The sequence below is a fragment of the Panthera pardus genome, unplaced genomic scaffold (assembly GCF_024362965.1).
Source record: "Panthera pardus isolate Hobbes unplaced genomic scaffold, ASM2436296v1 HiC_scaffold_7, whole genome shotgun sequence".
Taxonomy (NCBI): domain Eukaryota; kingdom Metazoa; phylum Chordata; class Mammalia; order Carnivora; family Felidae; genus Panthera; species Panthera pardus.
The window spans coordinates 49,331,459-49,358,156 of record NW_026527002.1 but is presented as its reverse complement, the minus strand read 5'-3'; the positions used below and the strand labels follow the sequence as shown (position 1 = coordinate 49,358,156).

General features: G+C 45.4%; 1 protein-coding gene and 1 long non-coding RNA gene across 2 annotated transcripts; one reads left to right on the top strand and one right to left on the bottom strand.

Annotated features, from left to right (window-relative positions):
• The first annotated feature begins 3,432 nt into the window (after window positions 1–3,432).
• On the top strand, window positions 3,433–26,698 carry LOC128775297 (uncharacterized). The gene is made up of 4 exons (XR_008419922.1): window positions 3,433–4,039; window positions 12,010–12,233; window positions 19,534–19,714; window positions 26,054–26,698. It is a non-coding gene; the product is annotated as an uncharacterized LOC128775297 (long non-coding RNA).
• DCSTAMP (dendrocyte expressed seven transmembrane protein) lies at window positions 19,345–25,474 on the bottom strand. The gene is made up of 2 exons (XM_019467888.2): window positions 24,433–25,474; window positions 19,345–19,776 (listed from the first exon to the last, which is right to left on the bottom strand). The coding sequence occupies exons 1-2, from the start codon at window positions 25,459–25,461 to the stop codon at window positions 19,441–19,443; spliced, it is 1,365 nt and encodes a 454-aa protein (XP_019323433.2). The 5' UTR covers window positions 25,462–25,474; the 3' UTR covers window positions 19,345–19,440.

Here is a 26,698-nt window from a genome sequence, read left to right as displayed (position 1 = left end):
AACCGACTGAGCCACCCAGGCGCCCCAGCTGTGGCAGACTCTTAACTTACTACAAGAACAAAATCTAAAGGTGAATTCTCTGGCCTAGAAACTCTAGCTTCTGGGCAGTACCATCTGACTCTACAGACATGACCCACGTAAAAGATCTCAAATCACCAGTGCCTCAAGATAACCCAAAGTACTGGGCCACTGATTCTGCCTCCGTTTTGTGATCTGGAAATACAAATAATCGTAACACCAGCACCCGAGCAACGGTGAGAGGATGAAGTGAGACGGTATTTCTTCAAGCCTCTTCTGAAACGAGGTGGGTATAAATAACTAAATACATTTTTATACGTGACACGGTGGGTGTGAAGGCCCGGTGTCGCGTCTGACGTGCAGAAGGCTCTGGGCTCTTCTCTGTGACGTAACCGCACGGTACTGTACTGAGCACTTCACTCATTTGTCTCCGCAGCACATGTTCGCTGGCTTTTACTTGGTGCCGGTAACGTGCTAGGCTCCAGGAATATGAAATCACCCCTTCATGAATGAGCTGGGCTTGGTAGAGTGCAGTCACAAAGCAACTGTCTCCTTCTCCTATGGTCTGAATTCCTTCTCCCCTCTCTCTCCGGTTAAATATTGGGCAGTTGCCGTAGCTCTGATGACCCAGCTCAGGTCACAGGACAATAGGAGTCTTGTTTCGGCGTTAGAAAATCAATTCCAGTCTAATTATCCCCAAACTGCAGTCCAGTCTAGGGTAATAATGGAACCTCGGGAGCTGGTTAATCAGTTGAGCCTTCTCAGCAACCACGTCCATTGTCTTCTCTCGTCTGCACCCACCTTCTCCCCCTCACCTGGTGCAGTTTCTGACCATCCTGCCTCCTGTCGTCCACGCAGCCCCACCTGTGTGGCTTTGGGCAAATCACTGAATCGCTGTGCCACAGTGTCATCAACTCTCAAATGCTGAAAGTATTTTGTCTCCCTCATTGGATTGTCGGGAGGCTTAAATGAAAATATTTCAATCGACGTCTAACATATGATAAACCTTCAGTAAATGTCAGCAATTACTATTATTGTGCCTTCCCTTTTGCCTACAAGTATGCTTAAGTTTCTCCTTCATTTTTTTGTTTGTTTGTTTAATTGTTATTTATTTTTGAGAGAGAGAGAGAGACAGAGCGTGAGCAGGCAGGGGCAGAAAGAGACAGAGACACAGAATCTGAAGCAGGCTCCAGGCCCTGAGCTGTCAGCACAGAGCCTGACGCGGGGCTCGAACTCACACACCATGAGAACGTGACCTGAGCCAAAGTTGGACGCTCAACCGACTGAGCCACCCAGGCATCCCAAGTTCCTCCTATCTTACAGAAATTTCTTGACCAATTTATTTTTGACTCAAGCTATTTTGATTCTAGTGGTCTTTTCTTCCCAGCCCAGTTTGGAAGAGGAACCCGTATTTACATTCTCACTTTAAATCCACTCTTCAAAACCTTGCATTCTTGGATCCACCCACAACAGCTGGACCAAGCCTTGTCCCCAGTGTTCGCCAGTCACCGCATCCCAAGACAGCCCACTCACCCTATTAGGCGACACAAATATTCTCTTGTTGAAACTCACATTTCTATTGTCTTCAATGACATTGTACTGATTAATTCCCCAATTAATTTAACAAAGAGCCTTAAGGTACGTGCTACATTTCCTTTTGTTAAACCTCACCAGGAAGGAGCTCAGGCAGGGTTTTATTCAAGTAGGGAAAATGAGGAACCGAGAATGGAAAAGACATCGAGGCCGCATGCAGTGACGGAAAGGACAGGTTGAACACCAGCCTCTGAGCACGTGGTCCAAAGCCCTACTCTGCAGCTTCAGCTGTAACATAGCAGAGAATGCACTCAGTCCTCTTGTTGCAGAAAGCTTTAATGTTTTTTTGGTGACATGTGCCAGGCACTGAACTACGTGCCAGGATATAATGAAGCCCCTGAGCCTAGACAGACAAGGACATCAGTACAGTGTGGGAAGGACCGTGGTGGCGGCAGGAGGATGGCAAAGATCCCCCTGTAGCTCCAGCAAGCCCTTCCCAATCTTCTCAATCTTCTGTGCAAGCCTCTCTTCCTCGGCCCCCCCTCCTGAAGCCTCCTCCAGATGCTGCAAACCTTGAGCCACACTGCCGTTCTATTCAGCCCACACCCAGAAAGAACCAAGAGCCAGATCTTTTGCTTCCCTTCTATCCCTCATAGCAACCAGCACCTCAATGGGTAAATTCATCGCTGTTCCCAAGTGTCTAACACAGCACCTGGAACATAGTAGGAGTCAGGAAAAGCTTGTTGCATACACATATGTTAGCAATGAATCATAATGAAACAGAATCGGTGTAATTAACTGAATATTTTGAGACCTCTTGAGGATAGAATTAACCCTCCCTTCTCTAGGACTGTGGGTCCTTTTATGTCTTGTTATGTGTGGTGCGGGGAGGAGTGGTGGCAATAAGTCAATGGTTAGTGCCCCCTGTTGCTATGGCATTCCAAGCCCCCAAGCAATTCTTGACTTTCGCCGGCTGCTCTCTGAGTTTCTAAGGCATACAGTATACAATTCTGACAACTGCCAGCCATGAGTATTCTGGAAGACTTTGGAGTTCTAATATCCCATAGCACCGTCCCCAGCAGAGTCCTTGTCTTGAGAGAGCCTCTAAAAGGTTGGAGTTTGACCAAACCAAGTCACCAGTTACACACTCCTGTGGCCGCCCCTACCCGTGCCTAACAGGAGTGTGTAACTGGTGACTCAGTTTGCTCAAACTCACCCTTTCAGACGACTGCTTCGTGGGTCTGAGATCTCTTTGGGGGGGATGATAAAAATGTTCTGAAATTAGAAAGTTGTGTTGGTTGCACAGCTTTATGAGTACGAAAAGCCACTAAATTGTACACTTTTAAATGGTTACAACAGTCAATTTTATGTTGTATTATTTTACCACAAGAAAACACTAAAAAAAAGGAGGCACATGTGACCGTTTTCAAAATACACTGATTCATGTAAGTGAGGGATTTGGGAGTTTTGCTGGTTGGAAAGTTAGGAGGCAAGATGGAGAGAGGGGTGGAACAGCAGGTGTCCTCATGACAATGGCTTACTTTAAGGAGCCCGGCTGTGACACCCTCAGCTGTCTCCCCAGAGGTAAGAAACCAAATCCTTGCAGATGATAGGTGACAGACTGTGAAATGGCCAGAGATTAGGACTCAGCAACCGTCACTATGAAAACACTATTAAAACCAGAGCTGGTTATGTTAACAGTTGGGTTAGGGCAAAGTTGTAATAAGCATCCTGGCGATAAATTCATTTGTTAATTCCAGGAGAACTTCTAGATCAGCTGTCTGTGCCAGGCATTGGGCCCACATGCTTTATCCTTATCGGCTCTCCAGTGGTCCACAATCCACCCACTCCCCAGGCTGAACCCCTGTGAGATGGAACCTCCCAGTGACTTGGCTCATGGTCATGAGACATGACCACAGAGTTAGATTTACTGTGAACAGGCTCTTGGGCTCAGTGTCCAAGGGCCTGTGCTGGTCGCCCTCGTCTGCCCCTTTCCAGCTGAGCGGCTTGAGGCCTATCTGAACCTCCATTTCAACGGAGAACATTCATCCAGTCCATGTCATAGGCTGGTTGCGAGGCACACACAAGATAAAATGTGAAATCTTTGAAACCCATCAGATGCCCGGTAAAAGCGCGTTTTTAGAGTAGGTGAAGGGCACAGGTTTTTGGAGTCAGACAACCAGCGTTCACCGGCGGGAAGATCGTTGACAAGAAACTTCCCGGGTCTGAGCCTCAGTTTCCTCCTACGTAATGGAGGCGGCAGCACCTGCACAAGTCTGCGGGGAGGTGCGGCTGAGACGGTGCACACACAGCAGCCCGCGGGGAGTGCGCGATCGGTAGCAAATTCTCCCGGCAGCGCCACCTCCCTGAGTCATGCAGGGCCCGCCGGGACGCGGCTGCAGGAAACCGGGCGGGACAGCGCCGCCTCCCACACGGCCCGCGGGGGCGCCCGGCACGGCCCGCCGAGCGAGGCGCCGCCGCAGCCCAGGTGGGTGCAGCCCCCGCGGGGTGGTGGGGAGGGGGAAGTAGGGAGGAAGCGCGGCGGGGTGCGGCGCGGGGAGCGCGGCTGGCGGGCGGGGCGAGCCGAGCTCGTCCGCCGCCCTCTGCCTCCCGCGCCAGAGCTTTCTAGACTCCCCTCGCCGCAGGCCGCCGTCCCGGGACTCATTTACTCCCCGCGCCCCGCCCCGCCCGGTTCTGCCTTCTTTTCTTAAGTGGTTTACAATACCCTGAGTTGCTTTACACCGTATGGCCAGGCTCGCTGTAAATAATTCTCTTGCCCTGGGAATTCTAGTAACAAGACGGCTGGCTTGCTTTCTAAAGGAACACGCTGCCCCGCTCCCCGCGCCCGGCCTCCCCCCTGCCCCCCCCCCCACCTCCCCAATCAATATTTACTGGCTCTGCCTGGAGGGAGAGAGCTTTACAGCACATTAGGAAGATGTCGACGCGGCCCTCGGGGAGCTTGTGATAAAAACGTTACAGGGAGAGGAGTCTGAGAATCGCTAGGCTTCTGGGGAGTGTGCACGGATACTCTGCACGCGGCGCTGCCATTTCTAGAGTTCCTGAGAAAAGGGTTTTCTTGTGTAGGGTTTGCTTTGGTTATCCCCCCACCCCCCACCCCCTTTGTAGGCAACAAAGGAAGAATGGAGCTTCCTAAATCTTAGGATCTACAATTATGCCACCGGATCTAAAGGGAAAGGGGAAAATGAAGGCACAAGTCGCTGTTTCTGTTTATTCAGATTCTTCGGAGGACACTGGCTTCACACAAGGAAGCACCCTGAGGATCACAGTGAGCCACGGTGTGGACGAAGACTCAGGGCCCAGGGCTCAGAGCTTTCAGTGTGTGGCCTGGGGAAAGCTGCAGCACTTCTCTGACCCTCAATTTCTGGATCCGTGAAATGGACATGATAACACCTGCCCTGCTTACGGTACTGCGTTGCCAGAAGAACTGCGCCAAGTGAAGTTTGTGAACAGTGAAACTTCATGCGTGTCATTAGTACAATAGGATTGTGATATCAGTGTCACGCTCAAAAACACACTCTGGAAGGTTGGTTTGTGGTTAAAAATGATTCAGACTGAGAGAGAGATTATAAAGGCCGCGGGGATTTACAAATAGATCGGTGAGATCACAGCAGGCACGGAAGGGCACTTTTGAGCCGATGGTGGAGACACTGAACAGGAAGTCTGGCAGTGGCACCAGAGGAGGAAGAGGTGTTGCTGGGTGCTGCTGGAGGAGGCTGGAGGATTTGTTCCCTGACATGCAGGGGAAAGCGGTTGAGGAAACCGCTTATGCTGTGAGCTTATGATTTCGTGAGTCACTGTACCATCCATGCTGAAGGTCACATGCAAAAGCCAGAGACAGGAATAGGTGTGCCTTGCCGAGGTGATGACCGTGCCCGAGGGCCTGTGGAGAAGACACGCAGGGCTGGGTGGTCCAGGAAGTGAAATGAGTTGGACGCTCCAGGCAGGTTCCGAGAAAGCCCAGCAAGAGGCAGTGGGAGGAGGTCAGAATGAGCAACCGATGTCTGGGCAGAGGCAGCTGACGGCTGTGGTCGGAGGCCAAGAAAACCAGTTCTGAAGGAGCTGGAATCCTAGGCAAGGTGGCAAGGATGCCACTTGGCAGGAAGGAGACCTGGCAGTCACCCTGGAACAGAACCAGAGCTGCAGGGCTCCGGGAGGCTTGATGCCTGGGAGAGAGAAAGGAGGACTGTGTTTAGGTCTTGCTCCTCCAGACAGCAGGTTGGGATAGCAGGATCCTTGAGAGGTGGGACATATCTCATTCCTCTCTGTAGCCTCGCTACCTAGTACAGTGCCTGGCCTATGGAAGGCACTCAGCCAGTGTTCGTTGGAATGAACCGACAGATAGATGAACAGCAAATGAATAAGGCCAAATTCAAGATTCCCAACGAGCTTGGAATTCTTATTCCCTATTTTGGTGGCTTTTGACTGCCTTAGGCTCTTTTCTAGTGCCATATAGCTAACGCCAGGACTACCCTCAGTGTCCCTCCTGAGAACTCTTGGCCATCTGGCATGTCTCCAGTCTCCTTCCTTTCTCTTTATAGGGTGTCTGCATTCAAGATGGCTGCGGTCCACTTAGTGGCTTGTTTCCATGGCAATGTGCTTCTTCATTAAGCTATATCCAACCCCTCTCTAGTTACTAGCCTTTGCTGTACCTTATTCAGTTCCCAGCCGTGTTTACATCCTGTCCTGATACAGAATGTCTTTCATTAAGGGAACATTGTCTTCTCAGAATTAACTTTAAAAATGCACTTAAACACATTATGGTATGACTTTTTTTTTTCCAACTAGAAATATAAAATTTCTCCACAACTTCTGTGCCAAAAAATTAAGTTTCCTTGTCAGCCGTTTTCACTGACTCTTTTCAAAACTGTTTCCTCCGCACATAGTGTATGCCAGCCCTGGAAAGAGTCTCCGGGAGAAGCATGTGGCTCCCAACATAATGTCTGGCTCTCACGTTTTCACCTACATCTGGGGACTCTGCCCCCTGCTGGTCGTTGTCATGATTATAATTGCCAGCAGTCTCGCCCTCAGTACTGACGAATATGAACACTAACTCAAGAAAATAGAGGAACAAGAGTCACAGTGCGCATTTAATTTTATGTTACCGTGTCATTTTTATTAGACCCATCCATTTCTGTTTTTAAGGCTCCTGACATGGTTTTCATCACTTTAATGAAGAAGGCTCTATCTGACCCATTATTAGAATCCATCTTGCTCTACTCACAGAGTGTGGCTTGCCCATAGCTTTTTTCTCAGCTGTAAACTTGTAAGACTCAAGAAACACCGAGGTGGTGCCCGCTACTGCCAGTTCAAGTTCTACCTTTCTTTTTGACATGGATTTTCACACCCGCTGGCAGAATTTCTGCCATGCAATCACCACTTGCAGCCAGTGAGGGTAGGCTTGTCCTTGGTCCAACAGCTAGTCCCATTTCTCAGTTGGGGCCCATCACCACTCTTCCTCACCTTCCCATGAAGCACCATATTGATTCCCACATTCGGTATCTCCCACTTACTAGGCCTCTCATGGCTCAGCTCAGTGCATTGCCAAGATCTTCCACCCGGATCCTTTCCCCAAAGCTCAGTGGGACTCTACACAGCAGAACATTCATTGTGGCTAGGGTATAAGCCCAAGTTCCTTAGAACAGCTTGCCTCTGTGCATTGAAAATCCAGTTTTGATTGCCCCTGCTCTTTCCATGCCTGCATTTAGAGCTAAAGTGCACCAGCGGATATGCAAAGTTCATCCTAACTGTGCAGTTGTGCTATGACCAATTTCGAAAAAAACATTGTCTAAAGAGGTGGTTCTGTATACTGTGCGTGGTGTAATTCTTATAGGGAAAGTGAAAGTCTTTGTCGTACTGGGTTGATCCGTGTCCCCTTCAAAAATACGTTTCAGTCCTTAATCCCCGACACCCTGAACGTGACCTTATTTGGAATTGAGTCTCTGAAGGTATCATCAAATGAAAATGAGATCATAGTGGATTATGGTGGGCGCTAGCCCAATGACGGCTGTTCCTATAATAAGCGAGAATAGGAAAGAAACCTGTCAGTGGGAAGACAGAAGAGAAAGTGGAGTTAAGCTACCATAAGCCAAGGAATGCAGAAGATTGCCAGCAACCACCCAGAAGGTAGAAGAGACAAGGAAGGATTCTTCTGTAGAGACTTTCTTTATTCAGCTTCTAGCTGCGAGAGTGTACATTTCTGTTGTTTTAAGGCACTCAGTTTGTGATAATTTGTTATAGCAGCCCTAGCAAACAATACATTCACCAACCAGAAAACTAGAAAGAGGTGAGAGGTTTGACTCTCAAATGTTGTCATCGTTTTGCCTCCAATGTTCAGCTTCCCCCAAGGATAGATGGGAATTTGCCCATTTGGTTCTTGGAAGAGAATACTTTCTGTACTTTTGGACATAAGGGGAAAAAAATGCAGCGATTTCTTTCTCCCCTGACATTGGTAACATTATTACCCATAATGCAATAGACACTTAGATTTGAGATACTACCTAAATATTTACAGCTCTTCCTAGAGTGTGACTGCGTGATATCCCAAAGAGAGGCTACTTGTGAACCACCCCTGACCGCACCACAGCCTGCCGGACCCTCCTCTGGTGCCCAGCTAATGAATTAAATGTCGCTGCTTGAGTGGATTCATTAGCCTGCGAGGGCGGCAAAGCAACTTGGAGGTTGCATGTGATAAGTAATGCAGGTTATAAATGGCCATTAAATGTTCTTCCAGGGAAAATTGCTGAACAAAATGCTTTTAAACTTATTTTTTTTATTTTTTGTCTTTGGAGAAAGAGTTCTAGAGCTGGGGGTGATGGAGAAGCTCAAGCAGGGATGGATCCAAATCCACTGGTTTGGTAGGGAAATGATAGGAGCAGTCAGCACTGGTCAGAAGGGAAATTTAAGGGATGTGGCAGCAGTAGACTTGGTCGGACGTTGCACGGAAGCAGAGTTACAAACAAGGCTGACTCCTAGGCTGAGGAAATCTGAAAAACTTTGGGTCACTGAGTGTGGTAGGGAATTCAAGATCAAGAAAAGCAAGAAAGAGGAGGTGAAGAGGAGGGTCTGTCAGACTCACAGGCTCATAATCATTGGCTCCAAGTGCCACATCCTACAGACGAGGCCACTTGGGGCCCAGAGAGATGAAGCGGTCAACCAGAGTTCCATGGCTAGCAAAGGGGTGGAGCCAAAATCAGAATCCAAGGCCCCTCTCATAATCCAAATTAGAGACCAAGAACTGGAGAAAGACCTATGGATGTAGATTTTGGAGAACCCCACTTTCTAGCTGGCAACCCACAAAGGAGAATATATGGAACAGAGATGACAAACCACAAACTCATGCTTTGACCTTTCCTCTAGTTTTTAAAATTAGTATTTAAATTTGTTTCTAACACCTAAGGGTCAGGTGAGTTCCCATGGCACTCTAGGTTGCTGGCTGCTCCGGGAAAAGTCAGTTGGTCTGTGAGAAACTAAGGAAGAGCTCCTTCGTGTCAGATGGGCCACAGGCTGGTGTACCTGCCCACCTGGCGGGCTTCACAGCTGATATCCCCCACCTGGCCCCGCTGGGCCCTGGAGTTCACAACCCCTGGGAGAGGGGAAGAAAGGCAGGGGTCCTGAGCCTGCGGCTGAGAGGCAGAATTGGAAATGGTAGAGGGTGAAAGGAAGGAACCTGAAGACAAGAAGGCCCAGGGAGCCTAGGTCACAGAAGCAAAGGTCTCGTCCAGAAATCCAGGGGACGGGACGGACTTTTCATCTATTTTTGGATAAAGTAACAGGATGTGGAAACCAAAAAAAGTGGGCAATTCTCTGATCCTGCACAATGGTGATGACTTATGCAAAACATCCTCTTTCCTATTTTTAACTAGATCACAGAAGCTGCGTCAGAGGGCTCGTTGCTGACTAATCCTGTTGCGGTGCCTTTCTCTGAATTGCATAAATGCCATCTACATAGGCGAAAGAACATTTGAGAAGGGGAAAAAAGTCTGTAAAGACTACTGCACACAGGGCATTCTTATAAATAGTATTCTGAGTGAGATCAGGGTGTTCTGGGCCACCACTTTCTGGAAGTTGTCTAGGATTTCATGGTTGAATGATGCAGACATTCAGAGGAAACTATTCATTTAATTCAAGCTGAATTAGTGATCCCGCGACAGTTTTGTACTCCATAGCGACAACTCTTTTTCAGTAGGTAACATGGAGAATTATGCCGATTTTTCAGCAAAAGTATTTTCTAGTTGTATAAATATCCCTGTGCCAGGAATACGTCTTTTATTGGAGAAAAGGACTCAGGAATGAGAGTAAAGGGTTCTCAATGCTTTATAAGCAAGAACCACATGGTGACAATGGCAGGGCTTTTTACTGAGACGGAGCTGTTGCAGATGCTGTGAGGGCCCTGCTCCAACCACCACCCCCCCTTCCTGCTTCAGTGCTCTCCAGCTGACCGCCGGCTGCCAATCTCTGTGCCCCTCTGTGCCCTTTGCCCGGGGGCTTTTTTCATAACCGAGGAAAGCCAGAGTGCCAAGGAATGAAAACCACCCAAAAGCAGCAGCAGCCCCAACTGGCAACTGGTAGGAGTTGGTGTATAAATACCCTAGTCCCTAGCATGACCCCTCGCATGGGGTCTACAAGCCATTTAACACACAGAGTAAGTAGGCTGCTGGCTTTGCAAGGCAAATACCTTGCTAGAGTAATGCAGTAATATTATTGCTTTGTTTTCTGTGTGTGTGTGTGTGTGTGTGTGTGTGTGTGTGTGCGCGCGTATGTGTAGTATGTATACTTTATATATATATAAACTATATATAGAGAAAGCTTATATATATATGTATGTTTCTATATGTAGTAGTATGTATAGTTCGTATATGTATATATGAAATGTATATACTCTGTGTATAATGTATATGTATATAATCTGTGTATATAACAATATATATGGTGTATGTGTGCATATGGTACTTTATACTTTGGAAGATAATACTGTTTTCCACTTGCAATGGTGCTTATAAAGCTTCTTTTCAGAATGAACTTGTTTAAGTAAAAATGCTGAATTGATTTAAAGAACATTTAAGTAAATGATAGAGTATAACCTCCACCAATATGCCACAAAAGTGTAGAGGTTGTGCATGAATGACTAAAGCCACACTGGTGTCTTCCTGCTCTCTTCTGCAGATCCCTCAGCTGCCTCAGAGACTGCCAAGGCGGGCAAGAGGAGTGACAGTGGCTTCAGGTCACCCGCCTCTCCTTCAAGCAAGGCATCCTGGTGTACTGGCCTGGGAATCGGTGATCTAAGGAGTGAACTAGGGGAAGGGATCTACCATTTCAAAGAACAATAGTTCACAAGTTTGAAATGTTCACATGGAGTCCAGCACTCAATTTATCAAGAACTTGAGGCCAAGAGAGTTTAAATGACATTTCCCAGTTCCCGTACAGAGTTTGTGACAGAGCTGGGACATGGGCCCATTCACGTGACCCCCACCCATGCTCTTCTGACTGTGCTCCCTCCCTCAGAGGCAGGGCTCAGGTAGGGCTTCAAAGGCAGGAGAAAGCAGGGCAGGGAGTGGGGAGAGAAGATCCTGGAGAGCACAGCTCTGCAGGGGAATCAGGTGACACTTTCCCGGGGCCAGGCAGGGAGAGCGTTTTAATAAAGGAAGGTGTTGGGCAGAGGCGGAACAAGGAATACAGTGGGGAAACATGTCGGGATCAGAGGAGAAGGAGCTTGAATGCCTGGTGGGGGGAGTGTGAACTCACAGGAAGTGTGGATCCGGGTCTCTGAGCTGGGAAGGGACGCATGAAAGCCATGCTTTGGGAGGCAGCACTGTAGAGAGCAACTAGGTTGAAATACTGCTTCCAGAGCCACTTACTTAGCCTCTCTGTGCTTTAGCTTCTTCTAACACACCCAGAACGGTATCTGGTACCTATTAAGGGCTCAATAATGAGCCCTACTAAGGGCTATTATGATGTTGTCTATGAAGGACTGAATAGTGCCAAGAGAGGGAAGCGGCCTGGCTGAGCTAGGTAGTAGCAGAGACAGAATTAGAAATCAGGACTGATTTCTAATTCAACACTCTTTTTCTCTGGCTCTTGTTTTAAAATGATGTCTTATTTATTTTCTTGTCTGCATTAGCATTTCCACTTGCAAAACATAATGCCTTTATTTAGTACAAACATACCTCCACAATGGTTTCCTTTTGGAAAAACAATTTTGATCGATGATTTCTCTCACTCCCTGATTAATATACCACAGTTAGAGTGAGCACTGCCTGCTTTGACAAAGCAGGGCTTTCAATTTTCAGATCTTCAGCCACTAACAGGGGAGTCTGACTTTAAACCGTATGAACTTGCGTATGACATTTAAATTTTAATAACTGTTCTGGTTGCTTCTTTGTGTCTGGAGAAAATAACGTTTATTTTGACCAAATGCTATCTTTTCCCTTTTTTCATCAGATAAATCATACTTATGACCTGAGAGCTTCTGTTGTTCTTTATGATTCACTGATCAACCGTGAACGAAGAAACAAATGCTGGAATTTTGGTGACAGCATATTGGTGATTCTCTCCAGGAGACTGCGGTCTCGCAAAGAATCAGAGACCAAGGGAGGGCAGCTTCCTCAGAGATTCTGTAGCCCAGCTCATTCATCTTTATAGATGACAAAATTCAGCTCAGAAAGGTGAAGTGAATTTTGCAAAGTCATCTAGCTACTTGGTGGTAAGAGGGATTTTGAACCCATTTGTTTTTTTGACTTGGAGTCCCCATCGCATCACGTCCTGCATCGACTCATGCGTTTCTAAAAAGTCTTCCTGTATTATTAGGCAGGCAAATCCAGCTTGTTGCTTGGTTTTGCAAATAAAGTTTTATTGAAACACAGTCCCTTCACAAAAGATGTCTGCCGATCCCTGTTGTGTATCAAGCCTGGTTGAAACCCCTTTGTTGTTGTTTGTTTTTGTGTTATGCTTTTTGTAAAAAATCTTGATGGATTAATAGGTCTTTCAGCAACAGGTAGAACGGAAGTTCTGTGTGCATGTCACACAACTGATGACATCGATACCACATAGATGTGTTCTTATTCATTCGGCATTCCATCCTGTCCAAAGCTCGCCACAGTTCTCTAGAACAGTGGTACCCCTATCTGCCTGATCATCTGCTCCATTCCATGAAATCCCTGAGAATACAGACTCCCAGGACCCTCCCCAAATCTCCAGTCAGTGTATCTGAGTTTAGGTTTGGAAATCTGTAATTTTATTATTATTTTTGTAACCTCTGGAGGCAATTTTGATGAGCAGCCAGCTTTGGGAACCTTTGCGCTGGGTAATGACTGGATGGACGTCTGTATCTTTGTTAGAGTCCTTTCCTTTCCTCCTGTGTGTTTCTAAGCCCATCCTCTTCCTGAGCCCCATGCTATGGGTCGTAGGTACATTGTTCCGCATCTTTGCTGAATGAGGCTGGGGGCAGGGGCGCCTTACACACCACACTAGTATTTCCTCAGTATCCAGTAAAGTAGTGCACTTTCTGCCTTCATTGTAGTTATCTGACTGGTTACACTTTTATTTCTGTCATTGCCTTGTTCGCTTTCCATTTGCATTTGCATAAAATTCCTCAAATGACAAATCCAACCCTGATTTCTTCTGCTTTCTGATTGTAAAAGTGAGGTGCATAGACAGCCAGAACTTAGATGAGAAAAGCCTCGTATCCCCTGTACCCTGTTTTTCATCTTTCTTTCCTTTCCTGCTTTTAAGAATGTCACTGAAACCATTAGGGATTAAAACAAAAAAAGATTTAGAACACCGAAAGTTTGTTGGTCTCAGCCATCCATTAATTTAAATTTTTCCTCCCTGCTGTTTGAGGATTATGTTAGCCTAATAAAACAGGCTTTTAAATATATGTGTATATATGTATGGCCACACTCAGTTCACATTCATTTTTTTTTTCTAAATTTTTTTTTTTAATGTTTATTTTTGAGACAGAGACACAGCATGAGCAGGGAAGGGGCAGAGAGAGAGGGAGACACAGAATGTGAAGCAGGCTCCAGGCTCTGAGCTGTCAGCACAGAGCCTTACGCGGGGCTCGAACTCAGGAACTGTGAGATCATGACCTGAGCCGAAGTCGGAGGTTTAACCGACTGAGCCACCCAGGCGCCCCTCACATTCATTTCTTTAACCGGTTCCTCTCTCTTTCATTGCATAAATTAACTAAAATAATTGACCTCAATGGTCTTTTCGCTATGAATGACTTTGTGTGAGGAAGCTAGTTCTCACTTTCATAGAATGAGATAGGTTTATTTCTTTCTCTTAAGTGAATTAAGACAAAAATATATGATGTGCAAAGACTTCAATATGTCCCATGTTATAATTAGGATTGATGAGGTCCTAAGAAAGCAGCAGACATTGAATCAAAAGATAATGTTTAACCTGCCAAGTAGAACAATAAACAAGATCTATTACCGCAAAGGTGTTTAGAATTAGTGTATCTCACTCAGAGAGACACGACCAACAACAAATGCGAAACCAATGAGGACATCAGAATGACACTTGAAAGACCTTAACAAAATATGGCATCATGCTGGGATTCGCGAGATGAGAAATACTGACTTTGACCGTGATGCAATATCTTCTGTAAGCCATTACAATTAGAGGCAAAAATGGAAGGGCTATTCAATTACTTTGGGCAGTATCTTTCCACCTGCATGAGATTAACAGGGCACATTTCACAATAGATGTCTCAAGAAATTTAACTAACCGTTCATTGAAATCTAAAGTGGATAGGCTGTAATTAAATAAGCATTTTATATCCCAGTTAGGCTGGCCCTAATGAGCAAGTCTAAATCTTGTTTTCAGGATCAAATTGCATTTTGTGACAGCACCTCCTTGCCAGTCTGTCCTTCCAATAGGGACAGGCATTTCAGAATAAGGGCAAACACCTAACAGATAAAGACAGCAGGGCCACTCTCCAGGCTTGTGCACTGTTCAAAATCACAGTGCATTGGAAACAACAGGGATTATGCTGACTTCAGGAAGGTAATTTTGGTTTCAAGGAAATTAGGACCGATTTAGTAATCTTGGTAAACCAGGCGTTCATAACAGGCCAGGGCAGAGAACTTGGCCATGGCACCCTAAAGGTACCCACCTGCCCTGTGCCTTTGGCACTTCCTAAGCCTAGTGCGTATTGTTATTTATTGTCTAAGATCTGTCCGTCTTCCTGACTAGATTGAAGGCATCTCAAAGGCAGGGACCAAGTGAACTGTTTGGGTATCATCAGCACCTTCCATGTGGGCTGTTTGAATGTTTGTTCTAGTTGGTGGTGCTGCTCTTAGGTAGAATAAGTAAATTAGTTAATTAACAGAATTTAGAAGCACAAAAGCATCCGATTCCTTCTAAAAATCTGGCAGTTCATTCTTTGCCTCTGTTAATATGGAACGGATTTCTCCTTAGGAGGAATAAATGTAAAATGAATACAGAAATTCACATATTGTATCCATTTGTTAATATATACATTTGTTTATTTAGAAAACACAACAAAGTACAAAATAATTGGATGATTTGATTTAAATAAATCAAAACTGCAAATGCATCTTCACCTTCTCAAATCCTTTTTTGGTTGGAAGTCATGCCGATTACATCAGCAATTGCCTGCGCGGGGGCTGCGGAACTGGTCCTACATGTTTCTTGTAAATATTGCAAGTTATTCCAAGGTTTAATAATTTGGGGGACATTCTGAGTGAAATGAGGTTTAAAGAGACTTCTTTATTATAGGGTTTCTCAAGTGTTTGAGTTGTGCCAACATCCTTTACGAATTTTCAAAGTTAGAAGGCAGATGGTATGGATTTACTAACTCATGTAACTCTTTTTATGGAACAACTGAGAGACTGGTGTGGTCCGAGGAACACACTTTGGGAAATGTTGAATCAGACATATTTTTCACGTAGGCTCCTTCTGTTAGCGAAATCGCACAGTTGAATACCTGAATTGAAAGACCTTCAATCTGTAAACCTTCTGGAATCATGGTTCTCAGTCTTGGCTGTCCATTAAAATCACCTGGGAGCTTTAAACAAGCCAGTGCTGAGGCCCCACCCGCAGCCAGCTAAAGTCAGGGTCTCTGAGGGTGAGTTTTCTGACCCATAAAATGGAAATAATAACACCTACCTCACAGAATTGTGAAACATAAATGAGCCATATATGGAAAATACCTGCTCTGTGCTTTCAACAATAGCCAAATTATGCAAAGAGCCCAATGTCCATCAACTGATGAATGGATAAAGAAGATGTAGTTTATAAATACAATGGAATACTACTTGGCAATGAGAAAGAATGAAATCTGGCCATTTGCAGCAATGTGGATGGGACTGGGGGGTAATATGCTAAGTGAAGTAAGTCAGTCAGAGAAAGATATCATATGCTTTCACTCATATGTGGATCTCGAGAAACTTAACAGAAGACCATGGGGGAAGGGAAGGGGAAAAATAGTTACAAACAAACAGGGAGGGAGGCAAACCATAAGAGACTTTTAAATACAGAGAACAAACTGAGGGTTGATGGGGGTTGGGAGGGAGGGGAAAGTGGGTGATGGGCATTGAGGGGGCACTTGTTGGGATGAGCACTGGGTGTTGTATGTAAGCCAATTTGACAACAAATCATATTTAAAAAAAATAAACATAAATAAACATAAAATAAAATAATGAAGATTAAAAAAATAATACATAGCATCTCCATTTAACTGTGACAGAAGAAAGAAAGAAAGAAAGAAAGAAAGAAAGAAAGAAAGAAAGAAAGAAAGAAAATACCTGCTCTGGTGCCCGAAACAAAGTTTAGGCTTTGAAAAAAATGTTTCTTTCTAAGGATAGTGTAAAATTCCAGTGAAGAAATATAGAAGATATTATGAAAAAAGAAAATCACTTTTTGGCCACACTATGGTTCTGCATCGACAGATGCTAACAATATATGATGAGAAACAGGATGTTTGCATAGCCTAAGTATTTCCCCACAGTATACTTATTAATTACAAAGGGAAAAACAGTAATTTTACAATGGAAAAATCTGGCAGACTTCATCTTAACTAAACGATGAAAGGTAATCTCATCAGTAATGAGACATGTCAACACCATGTGCTCCCTGGTACAAGGGGACACCGAGGAGACCACATCATGACTTCTGTAGTGCTCTTGCTGAAAACACATTATCTGGAGAAAGTATACAAGGAAACATCAGCAAACCCAAGTCAAACAACGTTTTTCAAAATTACTGGCCAATACTTTTCAAAAGTGCCGAGGTCATAAAAGAAAAAGACTGAAGAACTGTCCCTGACTGGAGGAGGCTAAGAAGCTAAATGCACTGTGGGAGCCTGTATTGAATCAGGGACCAGAAAAGGAATATTAGTGGGACAACTGGCATGAACTCAATAAGTTCTGCTCATTATCCATTTTTTTTCAAGATGGTTTACTAAATTTGTATAATTATACTACACTTCTATAAGATGTTAACACTGGGGATGATGGATGAAGGTAAATGGAACTCTACTATTTTACAACTTTTCGGTAAGTCTGAAAAGTTTTCAAAATAAAAGCTTTCAAGATAATGGAATCAATATTTCAGGAGGTTTTCTTTCCCTCATGGGTTTTGGAGTTTAGAGGAAATAGGCCTCTATATACTGTATAGTCTACATTGAGCGTGGGAGAAAGTGGCTCAAGATGGGCAATTTAACAAGTATTTCCTGTGATTTGGAAACATGTGCTCCTGAGGCAACACTGTCATAAATACCAGATAGAGGATTTGGTAAAAGAGGGGAAAAAAACAAGTGATCCAGGAAAGAAGAGAGTAGGAGCCCAGGTAGTGGTAAGGAGAAATTAGGAGCTGCTAGATATGGGTTTCAAAAAAAGGATTTGTTTTTTTGAATAGGAACAGGAGAAAGGGAGATAGTTCTGTGTACAGTGAATAGCTATGAGAGATATTTAAAAGGGCAGAGAGGGACAGAAGAGGTTAAAGATATTTTCCTGGCATTATATGTGTTATGTTCTCCTTGGCATTTGCCTATAAGTCAGCAGTAGAGATATTGATTTTTTTCTAATATTTGTTCTGTGTTTTTTTTTTCTTTGAATATTACTCCATGCTGAGGCTCATCCTCCAGGGGTCTGGTTATAATTCTGTTACACCGTGACATCGTCCAAATCATGTGCTTTGGAAGACAGATGACAAAGCCATTAGCCTGGTAGCCCTTCGGCCTTATGAAGAAAAGTGGTTTGGTCCGCAAACTCAAACACCCGAGGAATCACGCAACACAGTTCTCTGCTGTTGGGCAAAAATAGGGACCTGCCGTCAGCAGACCTGAGGAGAATTGCTGGAGCAGTGTGGCCGAGGAGCTGCTTGGCGTCTCTCATGGATTGTCTTCACCTGCAATGCCCATTGGTTTCTTCCTGATCATTTTCAGGACTGGAAGCCAGAAGTGAATCTGAAGAGACAAAAAGATCGATGAATGAGCATTAGAGTCATTTCAGATGCCTGTGACATAAACTTCTCATTGTGGGCTGCTGGCATCAGAAAAACATGCAAAAGACTTGGAAATGGCCAAGGGCGCCTACGTGGCTCAGTCGGTTAAGCGTTTGACTCTTGGTGTCGGCTCAAGTTATGATCTCACCGCTTTGTGGGTTTGAGTCCCACACTGGGCTCTGTGCTGGCAGTGCAGAGCCTGCTTGGGATTCTCTCTCTCTCCCTCTGTCTCTGCCCCTCTCACACTTGGGCTGTCTCTGTCTCTCTCAAAATAAATCAATAAACTTACCCAAAAAATAAAGAAATAAAATGGTCTTGTGCCATTATAAAAAGGAGAAAAAAAAGAGACTTGGAAATGGCCAGAAACTTATCCTTGTGGGTTACCTTAGCCTTTCATTGTTTCTAAGCCATTTCCCCATTCCCAGCTGTCGGGAGCTGATAGCAACAATGGGAATGATTCTTGTCCACAGACACGTGAAATGACTTTCACCCTGTAAAGTGCAATTAATCCTCCCATCCACCTTGTGGAAGAAGCCAGTTTTGCATCTAGCAAGCACATTCATTTGGGTATTCCTGGTGGCATATATATATGTGTGTGTGTGTGCTTTGAACTGTTCTTTGAATTGGTTGGAATTTCTTACCGTCTCTTCATTAATTAATAAGTTAAACAAAACCTTCGATGAGCATTCATTTTATGTGTAGGAAGTCATTATCATATCTATGCATAAATATACATATATGTTATGCCTATAGAAATCCTCTTCATCATATGTACATCATACATATACTTTAATGCTGGAGCATGAACAAATTCTTTGAAGTTTACCAAGCTGTAGTAGATAGTTCCCTCTGTTATTTATTTGTCCTTGACGTGATAAATCGCTCTTACTGGGCATGGTCCTTTAATAATAATTGCAGAGGGCCTTCCCAGTAGCCTCTCTACCTTGTGGCTGACTGTACCTACTTGAAATCAGCGTTGGGGCACCTGGGCGGCTCAGTCGGTTAAGTGGCCGACTTCAGCTCAGGTCATGATCTCGCGGTCCGTGAGTTCGAGCCCCGCGTCGGGCTCTGTGCTGACAGCTCAGAGCCTGGAGCCTGTTTCAGATTCTGTGTCTCCCTCTCTCTGACTCTCCCCCGTTCATGCTCTGTCTCTCTCTGTCTCAAAAATAAATAAATGTTAAAAAAAATTAAAAAAAAAAGAAATCAGCGTTTTGAAAAATATCTTGCAGACCCATCTGGCCCATTCAAAAGCACGAAGCGAAGAGCCTTAGCCACACATATCTATTAATTTTCTCCCCCTGGTGTCCTATCTATTGCTAGGGGTGTGAACCCTAACATGAAATTGAAGAGTGCTTTGCAAGTCCACTGGCCCTTCAAACCCAAAGTCTCCTTCATTACAGATTACATCGCCATCTTGGCTTGCCTTGCCTTTGTAAAGTAGAGATTCTGTTTACTGTTTCCTCCTCCCAGTGCCTGCTTTGCTCTCTTCTTCAGGAGCTTCACATGCAGGTGCCGGACGCGCTCCGTCTGCACGGTGGGGTAGAAGGACGCGGACACCAGGATTTTAAGCTGCGTCAGGATGGAGGACAGCAGTCCCAGCACCACTAGTATCACAAGAATAATGCTGAGAGGAACCCAGGTCTTAGACAGACGGAGCTTTGGCTTGGGGATGCAGGTGGGTTCAAACAGAGATATGTTAAAGGAAGAGTCATGTATGATGTCTTGAGTTCCTTGCTCCTAAAATGAAAGAATAAGACCCTTAAGATCCATGCCATTTTTGCCCTCAGTCCTTGTCTTGCTCAATCCTGCCCTGCAATGCATAGCATTTAGCGTGAACCATGCAGGGACTTGGACTGGAGCAGCTCCTTTCGTGTGCTAGGATGGGAGCAAAGACAAGGGCCGAGTGTTCTTTGCAGCGGTTACAGTGTTTTTCTAAAGCGGGTTTGTGGAAATACAGATTTCCTTGAGAGAAAACGTATCAGATAAGTTTGTCTACTCTGTCCTTTCTTTGGAGAGTCAGGATCCCCATGAGCCTGTTGAAGTCTCTGAGAAGAAGGCAGAGAAATCCATTTCACTTCAGCCAACACTTCTCCTCACACATTTGACCACATAACCCAGTTTTATGGAACACCTGTTTCTACACGCTAGGAAACGTGGGACTGATGAAAGATGTTTTTAGCTTAACTGCAGGAGCCTTTTTTTGGGAGCATAGCCCCTTAAGACCCCACCATGTCCTCCCCATCTTGACAAATACCCCGACGGCAGACCACGAGGTCACAAAGATGCAGAAGCATTAAATTATGTTCTAAATCAACCTTCTAGACATTGGGGGCAGGGAATTATTCTTAGCGTAAGAATACTAAGAATAGTATTTGCTGAAGGTGGCTTTAAACCCTTTGTGTAGAGGTCTTAGACAGGACATTGTCTCATCTCTGCTGGATGCTCGGGGGGGAATGTGTTCCTTTCTGCTTGAAGGCAAGAATACAAACCAGTTGCCCTCAGTGGACTGACAACAGAGGGCAAAAGATGACATCGTGCCGCCCAGCCAAGCCACCAGCAAAAGAGTGTGCTGATTCAGCACTTTGTTTTCCCTGACCTGAGAAAGTCATTTAATCTCTCGGTGGATTTGTTTTCTAATTTGGTAAAACAGGAATTAATGGAGCAGATCCTGCCCATGAACAAACTACTCCCAGTGTAAATTAAGCACCTTGGGGATGGAGCGTTAACCTTACAAACTGGAGTACTTAGTAAGTTATTATCACTGCAGCACCCCAGAGCTGGGGGGGCAGGGGCGGGCAGGAAGAGGGAAACGACTTCTCCAAAAGAACACAACCACACCTAGAGAACAGAGTGCACCTTGAGCTGCCCCAGTACCTGTGAAGACTCTGGAAACTTCAAACCTGGGGCGTCTCTATAGATGTCAAGTCAAATCTGTAATTTCTCCACCACTGTGCCTAAGCAATGAAAAGCCTTTCTGTTGCCTTTCATTTTCTCTTATTAAAAAGACAGTTCACCTGCAATTAAATATAGAGATTTCAGTCCCCAGAGCAAGGCATGTGCTCTTTTTAATACTAGTGAAGAAACAAACACATCGAGTGAGTCAGTGATGAGAAATCTTGCAATAAGAAAGCAGCGGGTGTCCGGTCTTGGAAGAAGTTACTTAATCTAGGAATCTAACTGGGGATTTTGCATTTGGGACTCAGGGCTTCATAAAGATTGAGTCAACATTTTTGTACAGGGTTGGTGGAGGGTAATGTGGAAGAAAAATGAATTCTCTCAAAATGCTGAGCAATATGCTAAATGGTACCCTGATGCTTTAAAATGTGTTTACCTCTCATAAGTAAACAATTTGCCAAGACAGCGTTGAGTAATGGACCGAGGACCCGCTCTGGTATCAGACAGTCCTGAAAAGCTAATGCAGACAAATGCTGTGCACAATACGTGCTCAATAAGTTAACAATGCTGGCTACTTTTACTTATGATGCCCACCCATCCAGCTAGCTCCCTTTGGGTCATTTCCCTTCTTTCTTCTCTACTTAAAAGACTTATTTAAAATCATATGAAAGTGGGAGAGAAATATTGGCAAAACCCTGAGGTGATGTTTCTCTTCCTGCTCAACCTGCAGCAACAGAGGGACCCACGGCCACCAAGGGCATCCTGGGATAAGGGCAGGACACTGCAGGTCCCTGGAGCCAGTGGCTGATGGCAGTCTCCCAGGCACGGCAGGAGAGAGTTTGCGAGGAGCCCCCACAGCAGTCTCGTACCCACACCTGCCCCAGCACCCACCGCCCTGCTGTCGCTATGCGAGAGGGTGGCGGCCTCCCCCACCAGGATGTGAGTGTGCAGTGGCAGCTGGCAAAGCTTAGACATCTTTGCATCTCCAGTACCCTGTGATGCCCAAAAATGTATTTGTCAGGACATTGTCATTGGAAAGCTTCTGGGCTTTTTTTGGAAGGCAGAACTTGCCTTTTTCTCATTCTGTCTAAAATGGTGAGAATTCACAAAGCAGGCATGGGTATTGGCTGAGGGAGAAATGTGAGAGAGAAGCAAAAAGAGAAGGGGGGAGAGGAAGAACCGAGCAAGGAAAAAAGACAAAGGAGAATGGGTTGGGGGAGGGGAAGGGAGAGACCCTTTTCCCTGCCACCCCCAGGATTAAGCATGTCTGAAGAGTTAGTTTAGCTTTCACTGGAGACACCGCTTCCATTATTCCCCCTGCTCCAGATATCTAGAGCAACAGAGATCTTGTAATTAACTGAATTCTTCAGGGGCAGCAGAATGCTCAGGGTAATCAACTCTGAGAAGCAGCCCAGGATTAGAGGGGGCGGAGTCGACCTACCTGCTGAGCCAGAGGAAGCTGGGAAGAAAAGTGTGGATGCTACCAGAAGACCCCAGTTCCCGAGACAAAGAGAGCCCGTGGAAGAGTGGGGCTTCAAAGGAGGCCTTGCAGGCATCCTTTCTGCCGTTTCCTTCTAAGATTTCCGGGACTGTAGCTTGACCAAAAACAAGGGAAAATCAGACATGTGCAGACAGCTATTGGTGTTTTCACTAGCCCAGGCTGGCGCAATCTACCCCACCATGAGCAACACTCACGCCCACATACACACACTCACACACGCATGTACACACACATACATGCACATAAACACGCATGTCCCACCTAGCTCAGCTTCACAACCTCTGGGTTTAGAAAAAAATCAAGACAATGTCTGACAATACCCACATCCTCTGACATGCCCACATAATCACAAACTTCCCCACAGAAAAATGGAAAAGAAAAAAGGTGGGAGGCACAAAACTCATGGTCTTCTTGCTTGGGACACAGCTGCCAAGAGGAACAAGAACGAAGGAGAGAAAGGCAGATTCCCTGAGACTCAGGGGGCACCAGCTCAGAGAAACACACTATCTTGACCAATTAAGATTGTCATAGATCCATCCCATGGCTTTCAGCTCCCTTCTTTTGGGCGGAGTTTAGAACAGTGGTTCTCAATCTTGGCCGCACGTCAGAACTACTTGGAGAGTTTTTTAAAATCCCTCACCCAGGCCTCACCCCAATCCACTTAAATCTGATTCCCGGGTGTTTGTTGGCTTGTTCAGGTCCACAGTGAAGGCACCGTGTGGCTATGGCAGATAATCACTGACTTAGAAGGTCCTTGCTTTTGGCGCCTGCACCAAATTTTCTCGAAATATGGTCTCTATAGACCACCTACTTTGAAATCCCATGGAGTGTTTATTAAAAGTACTCTCCCTGGGACACTTGGGCGGCTCAAGCATCTGACCCTTGATTTCGGCTCAGGTCACACTTAAGGTTGAGAACCACTGGCCTAAAAAACCAAGGTAGCTCTTTTCTTTTCTTTTCTTTTCTTTTCTTTTCTTTTCTTTTCTTTTCCTTTTCTTTTTTAGGGGGTGTTATCATATACTAGCACCAGCCATAATATCTGGTCACTTAGGAGCCCATTTTTCAGCAACCCTCCTCTTAAATGCTCTGCTGATGCATTGACAGGCCTCCTATGTTGCATACGGACTCAAGATGCAAAGAAAAGAAGTTCTCATTCACAGAAGTTGCTCAAAGTCTACCTGCACAGGTCCAAGGGAGAGAAGAAGACAGACTCTAGGTTCATGCCAGGTACTCTTGCTTGAAAACCAACTTTATGTCCCATATCAGAGACACCTATTCTCCCAGTTCAGTGTTCACTAACTATAGAAAGCTAAAAAATTCCCTCTCTCCAGAGATATAAGATCCTAAGGCCTGAAACCTATACATGTTACTTTATTTGGAAAAAAGGGACGTTGCAGTAGTGACCAAGATAAAGATCTCGAGATGGAGAATTTACCCTGATTATCTCAGTGAGCCTTAACACAATCACATTCATCCTGTAAGAGGAAAGCAGAGAGAGATTTTACATACACAGAGAAGACAATGTGAAGACATAAGTGAAGATGGGGGTTGCAGCCACAGCCAAGAAAAGCCAACAAGCCACCAGACGCTGTAAGAAGCAACAAGTAGATTCTTCCCTAGAGTCCAAAGTGATTGTGGCCCTGCTCGCACTTAATTTCAGCTCAGTGGTACTGATTTTGGACTTGTTACCCCCAGAACTATAAGAGAATAAATTTTTGTTCTTTCAAACCACCCAGTTTGGGTCAATTTGTTAGAGCAGCCACAGGAAACTGAAACGGTGACCAAAGATTTTCAGGATGACATCATACTCTAACAACAGGATTTCAAGTCAACTTAACCAACAATTGTTGGGCTCCTTCTACATGCCAGACGCTGTGCCATCATGGGAATCCCAAGGTGAATAAGGCAGTGCCCTGCTCTGGGAGGTTCATGATCTTTTTCAAGGCAAGCCAGCAAATAGCCGGGACGCATCGCAAGAAGCACCTGTGAACGCTTACCTCTCTGTGCAGTTTCAGGTGGACCTCCAGCCCTGGCAAGCCTTGGAAATGTTTGCCCACTGAGAAAATGAGCTGATACAGAAGATAATCTATGGCTGCAAACAGCACCCAGATGTAGAGGTGGGTAAGAATGGGGAGGAAAAACAGCCCCAGGTTCTTCCTCTCTTTAGGAGACGGCCAGAAAGATGGGATGACAACGTGTTTCTTCCTTTCCTTCTTATTCAGTGGGAGGACACAGGGCCTCTGTAGTTGCCTCTCCATTTCATCGAACCGAACAAATTGTTTAGTGATGAAGATATTTTCAAACTTCCAACCACAAGGGTCCAAAAATCGCTTCATGAAGAGGCCAGTGCCAAGTAGCACCAGCAAAAGCCCTGCTAGGGCAAGGAGCTGCCGTCCCAGGGAGGACAATACCTCTGTTGCCGTCACCATCTGGTACAAGACACCCAGGACTTGGCCTTTGGTGTCATTTAGCTGTGCCTCCAGGGCTTGGCTGGGACTGAAAAGAGAGACGGCCAGAGTCTGGTTCCAAGAAATAAGGTCATCAAATAGACTTAGGTGAGTGGCAAGGCCATAAATCCACTGAATGGCTTCAATATATTTTTTCAAAAGTGGAAAATGTATGGAAAAGCTCTTGGCCCTTAGGTTGCAAGTCATACTGTCCAGGAGACCTTTGAAGTTATGAAAAATATTTTCCACGTGTCCTAAGATTACTATCCCTGTGCCAGCTGCAATCAAAGCATTCCTGCCCTCCCGCAGGCCGCAGGAAAGGAAGAAGAGGAGAATGAAACATCGTGCATGCTTGGAGCAGCAAAGCAGAACACAAGTGACCATCCAGGAGGAGCTAAAGGCGATGAATGTGGACAGACACCCGGAAAAGGCCATAGACAAGAGGCCCACTGAAATGAGAGCAACAAAAGAGCAAACTCCCAAATGTTGGATAAAGTCCATCCATCCAGGGCTTCTTGGAGACACATACATCCCCCAGAGACCTAGGAAGATATCAGCGCCTGAGGTAAAGACACCCATGCTCCTTGTGTCCCTGGAAATCAAAAAGAAACCAGGGTCAGGCACTGCTTTCGAATGTCCTCTGTCACTGTGTAAAGGACATGGGGGTAGATTGGTTGCAAAAAATGGCCGTAATTCTTTACCCATCTCTACCTCCACACCCCCACCACCACCCCCTTTTTTAAAGTAGGCTTCACGCCCAGTGAAGAGCCAACACAGAGCCCGATGCGGGGTTTGAACTTATAACCCTGAGACCAGGACCTGAGCTGAGATCGAGGGTCAGATGCTTAACCAACACAGCCACCTAGGCACCCCTCCTCATCCCTTTAAATGCCACTTTACAGCTTCTCCCGTCAAGAGGTGGGAGAAACAGAATCCAATAAGAGGTGGGTGAGTCTATTTCTTCAGCCCTTGAATTTGGAATGGCTTTGTGATGTCTTTGATCCATAGAACGCAGCAGAAGTGACAGTGTGCCAGTCCTGAGTCTATGATCCACTTCTTCTCCCTTGGAGCCTTACTACTGACTTTTTAACAGGTCCAGGTGTGTTAGTCTCCTGCAACAAATTGCCACAAGCTTAGGGGTTTATAGAAACACATATTTATTCTCTTACAGTTCTGCAAGTCAGAAGTCTAAAATGAGTCCAGAGAGCTAATGTTCCTTCTGGAGGCTCCAGGGAAGAATCCATTTCTCACCCTTTCCAGCATCTGGAAGCTCTTGGACTCTCCTCCATTTCAAAGCCAGCAATGTTGCACCTTCTTTCCTCTCAGACCTCTGCTGCCATCCTTATATCCTTTTGGGACTCGGATTCTCTTGCCTCCCTTTAGAAGGATCCCTGTGATTATATTGGGCCCACCCAGATGAACCTGGATCATCTCCCCATCTCAAGGTCCTTAGCTTAATCCTATATGTAGAGACCCTATCACTATGTAAAATAACATATTAACAGGCTCTGGGCCTTAGGACATGGACAGCTTGGGTGTGGGGGGACGTGAATGAGCCCATCTCACCAGATTTGGCTCTAACCAATAGCCAGCCAATAGCCAATCAACTGCCAAACACCTGAAGGGGGCCCTCCTAGACCAGCCAGTCACCAAGCAGCCCATCAGCTGAGCACAGCTACTTGAGTAGTAAGAAATGCTTATTTATCTTAAGTCACCAAATTCTGTGCTGCTTTCTTAGGCACTGGTTGTGAATTGATAAAAACAGCAATACTGTCATGGATCTTAATAATGGAAATAAACCCTAGGCTGAAGAATA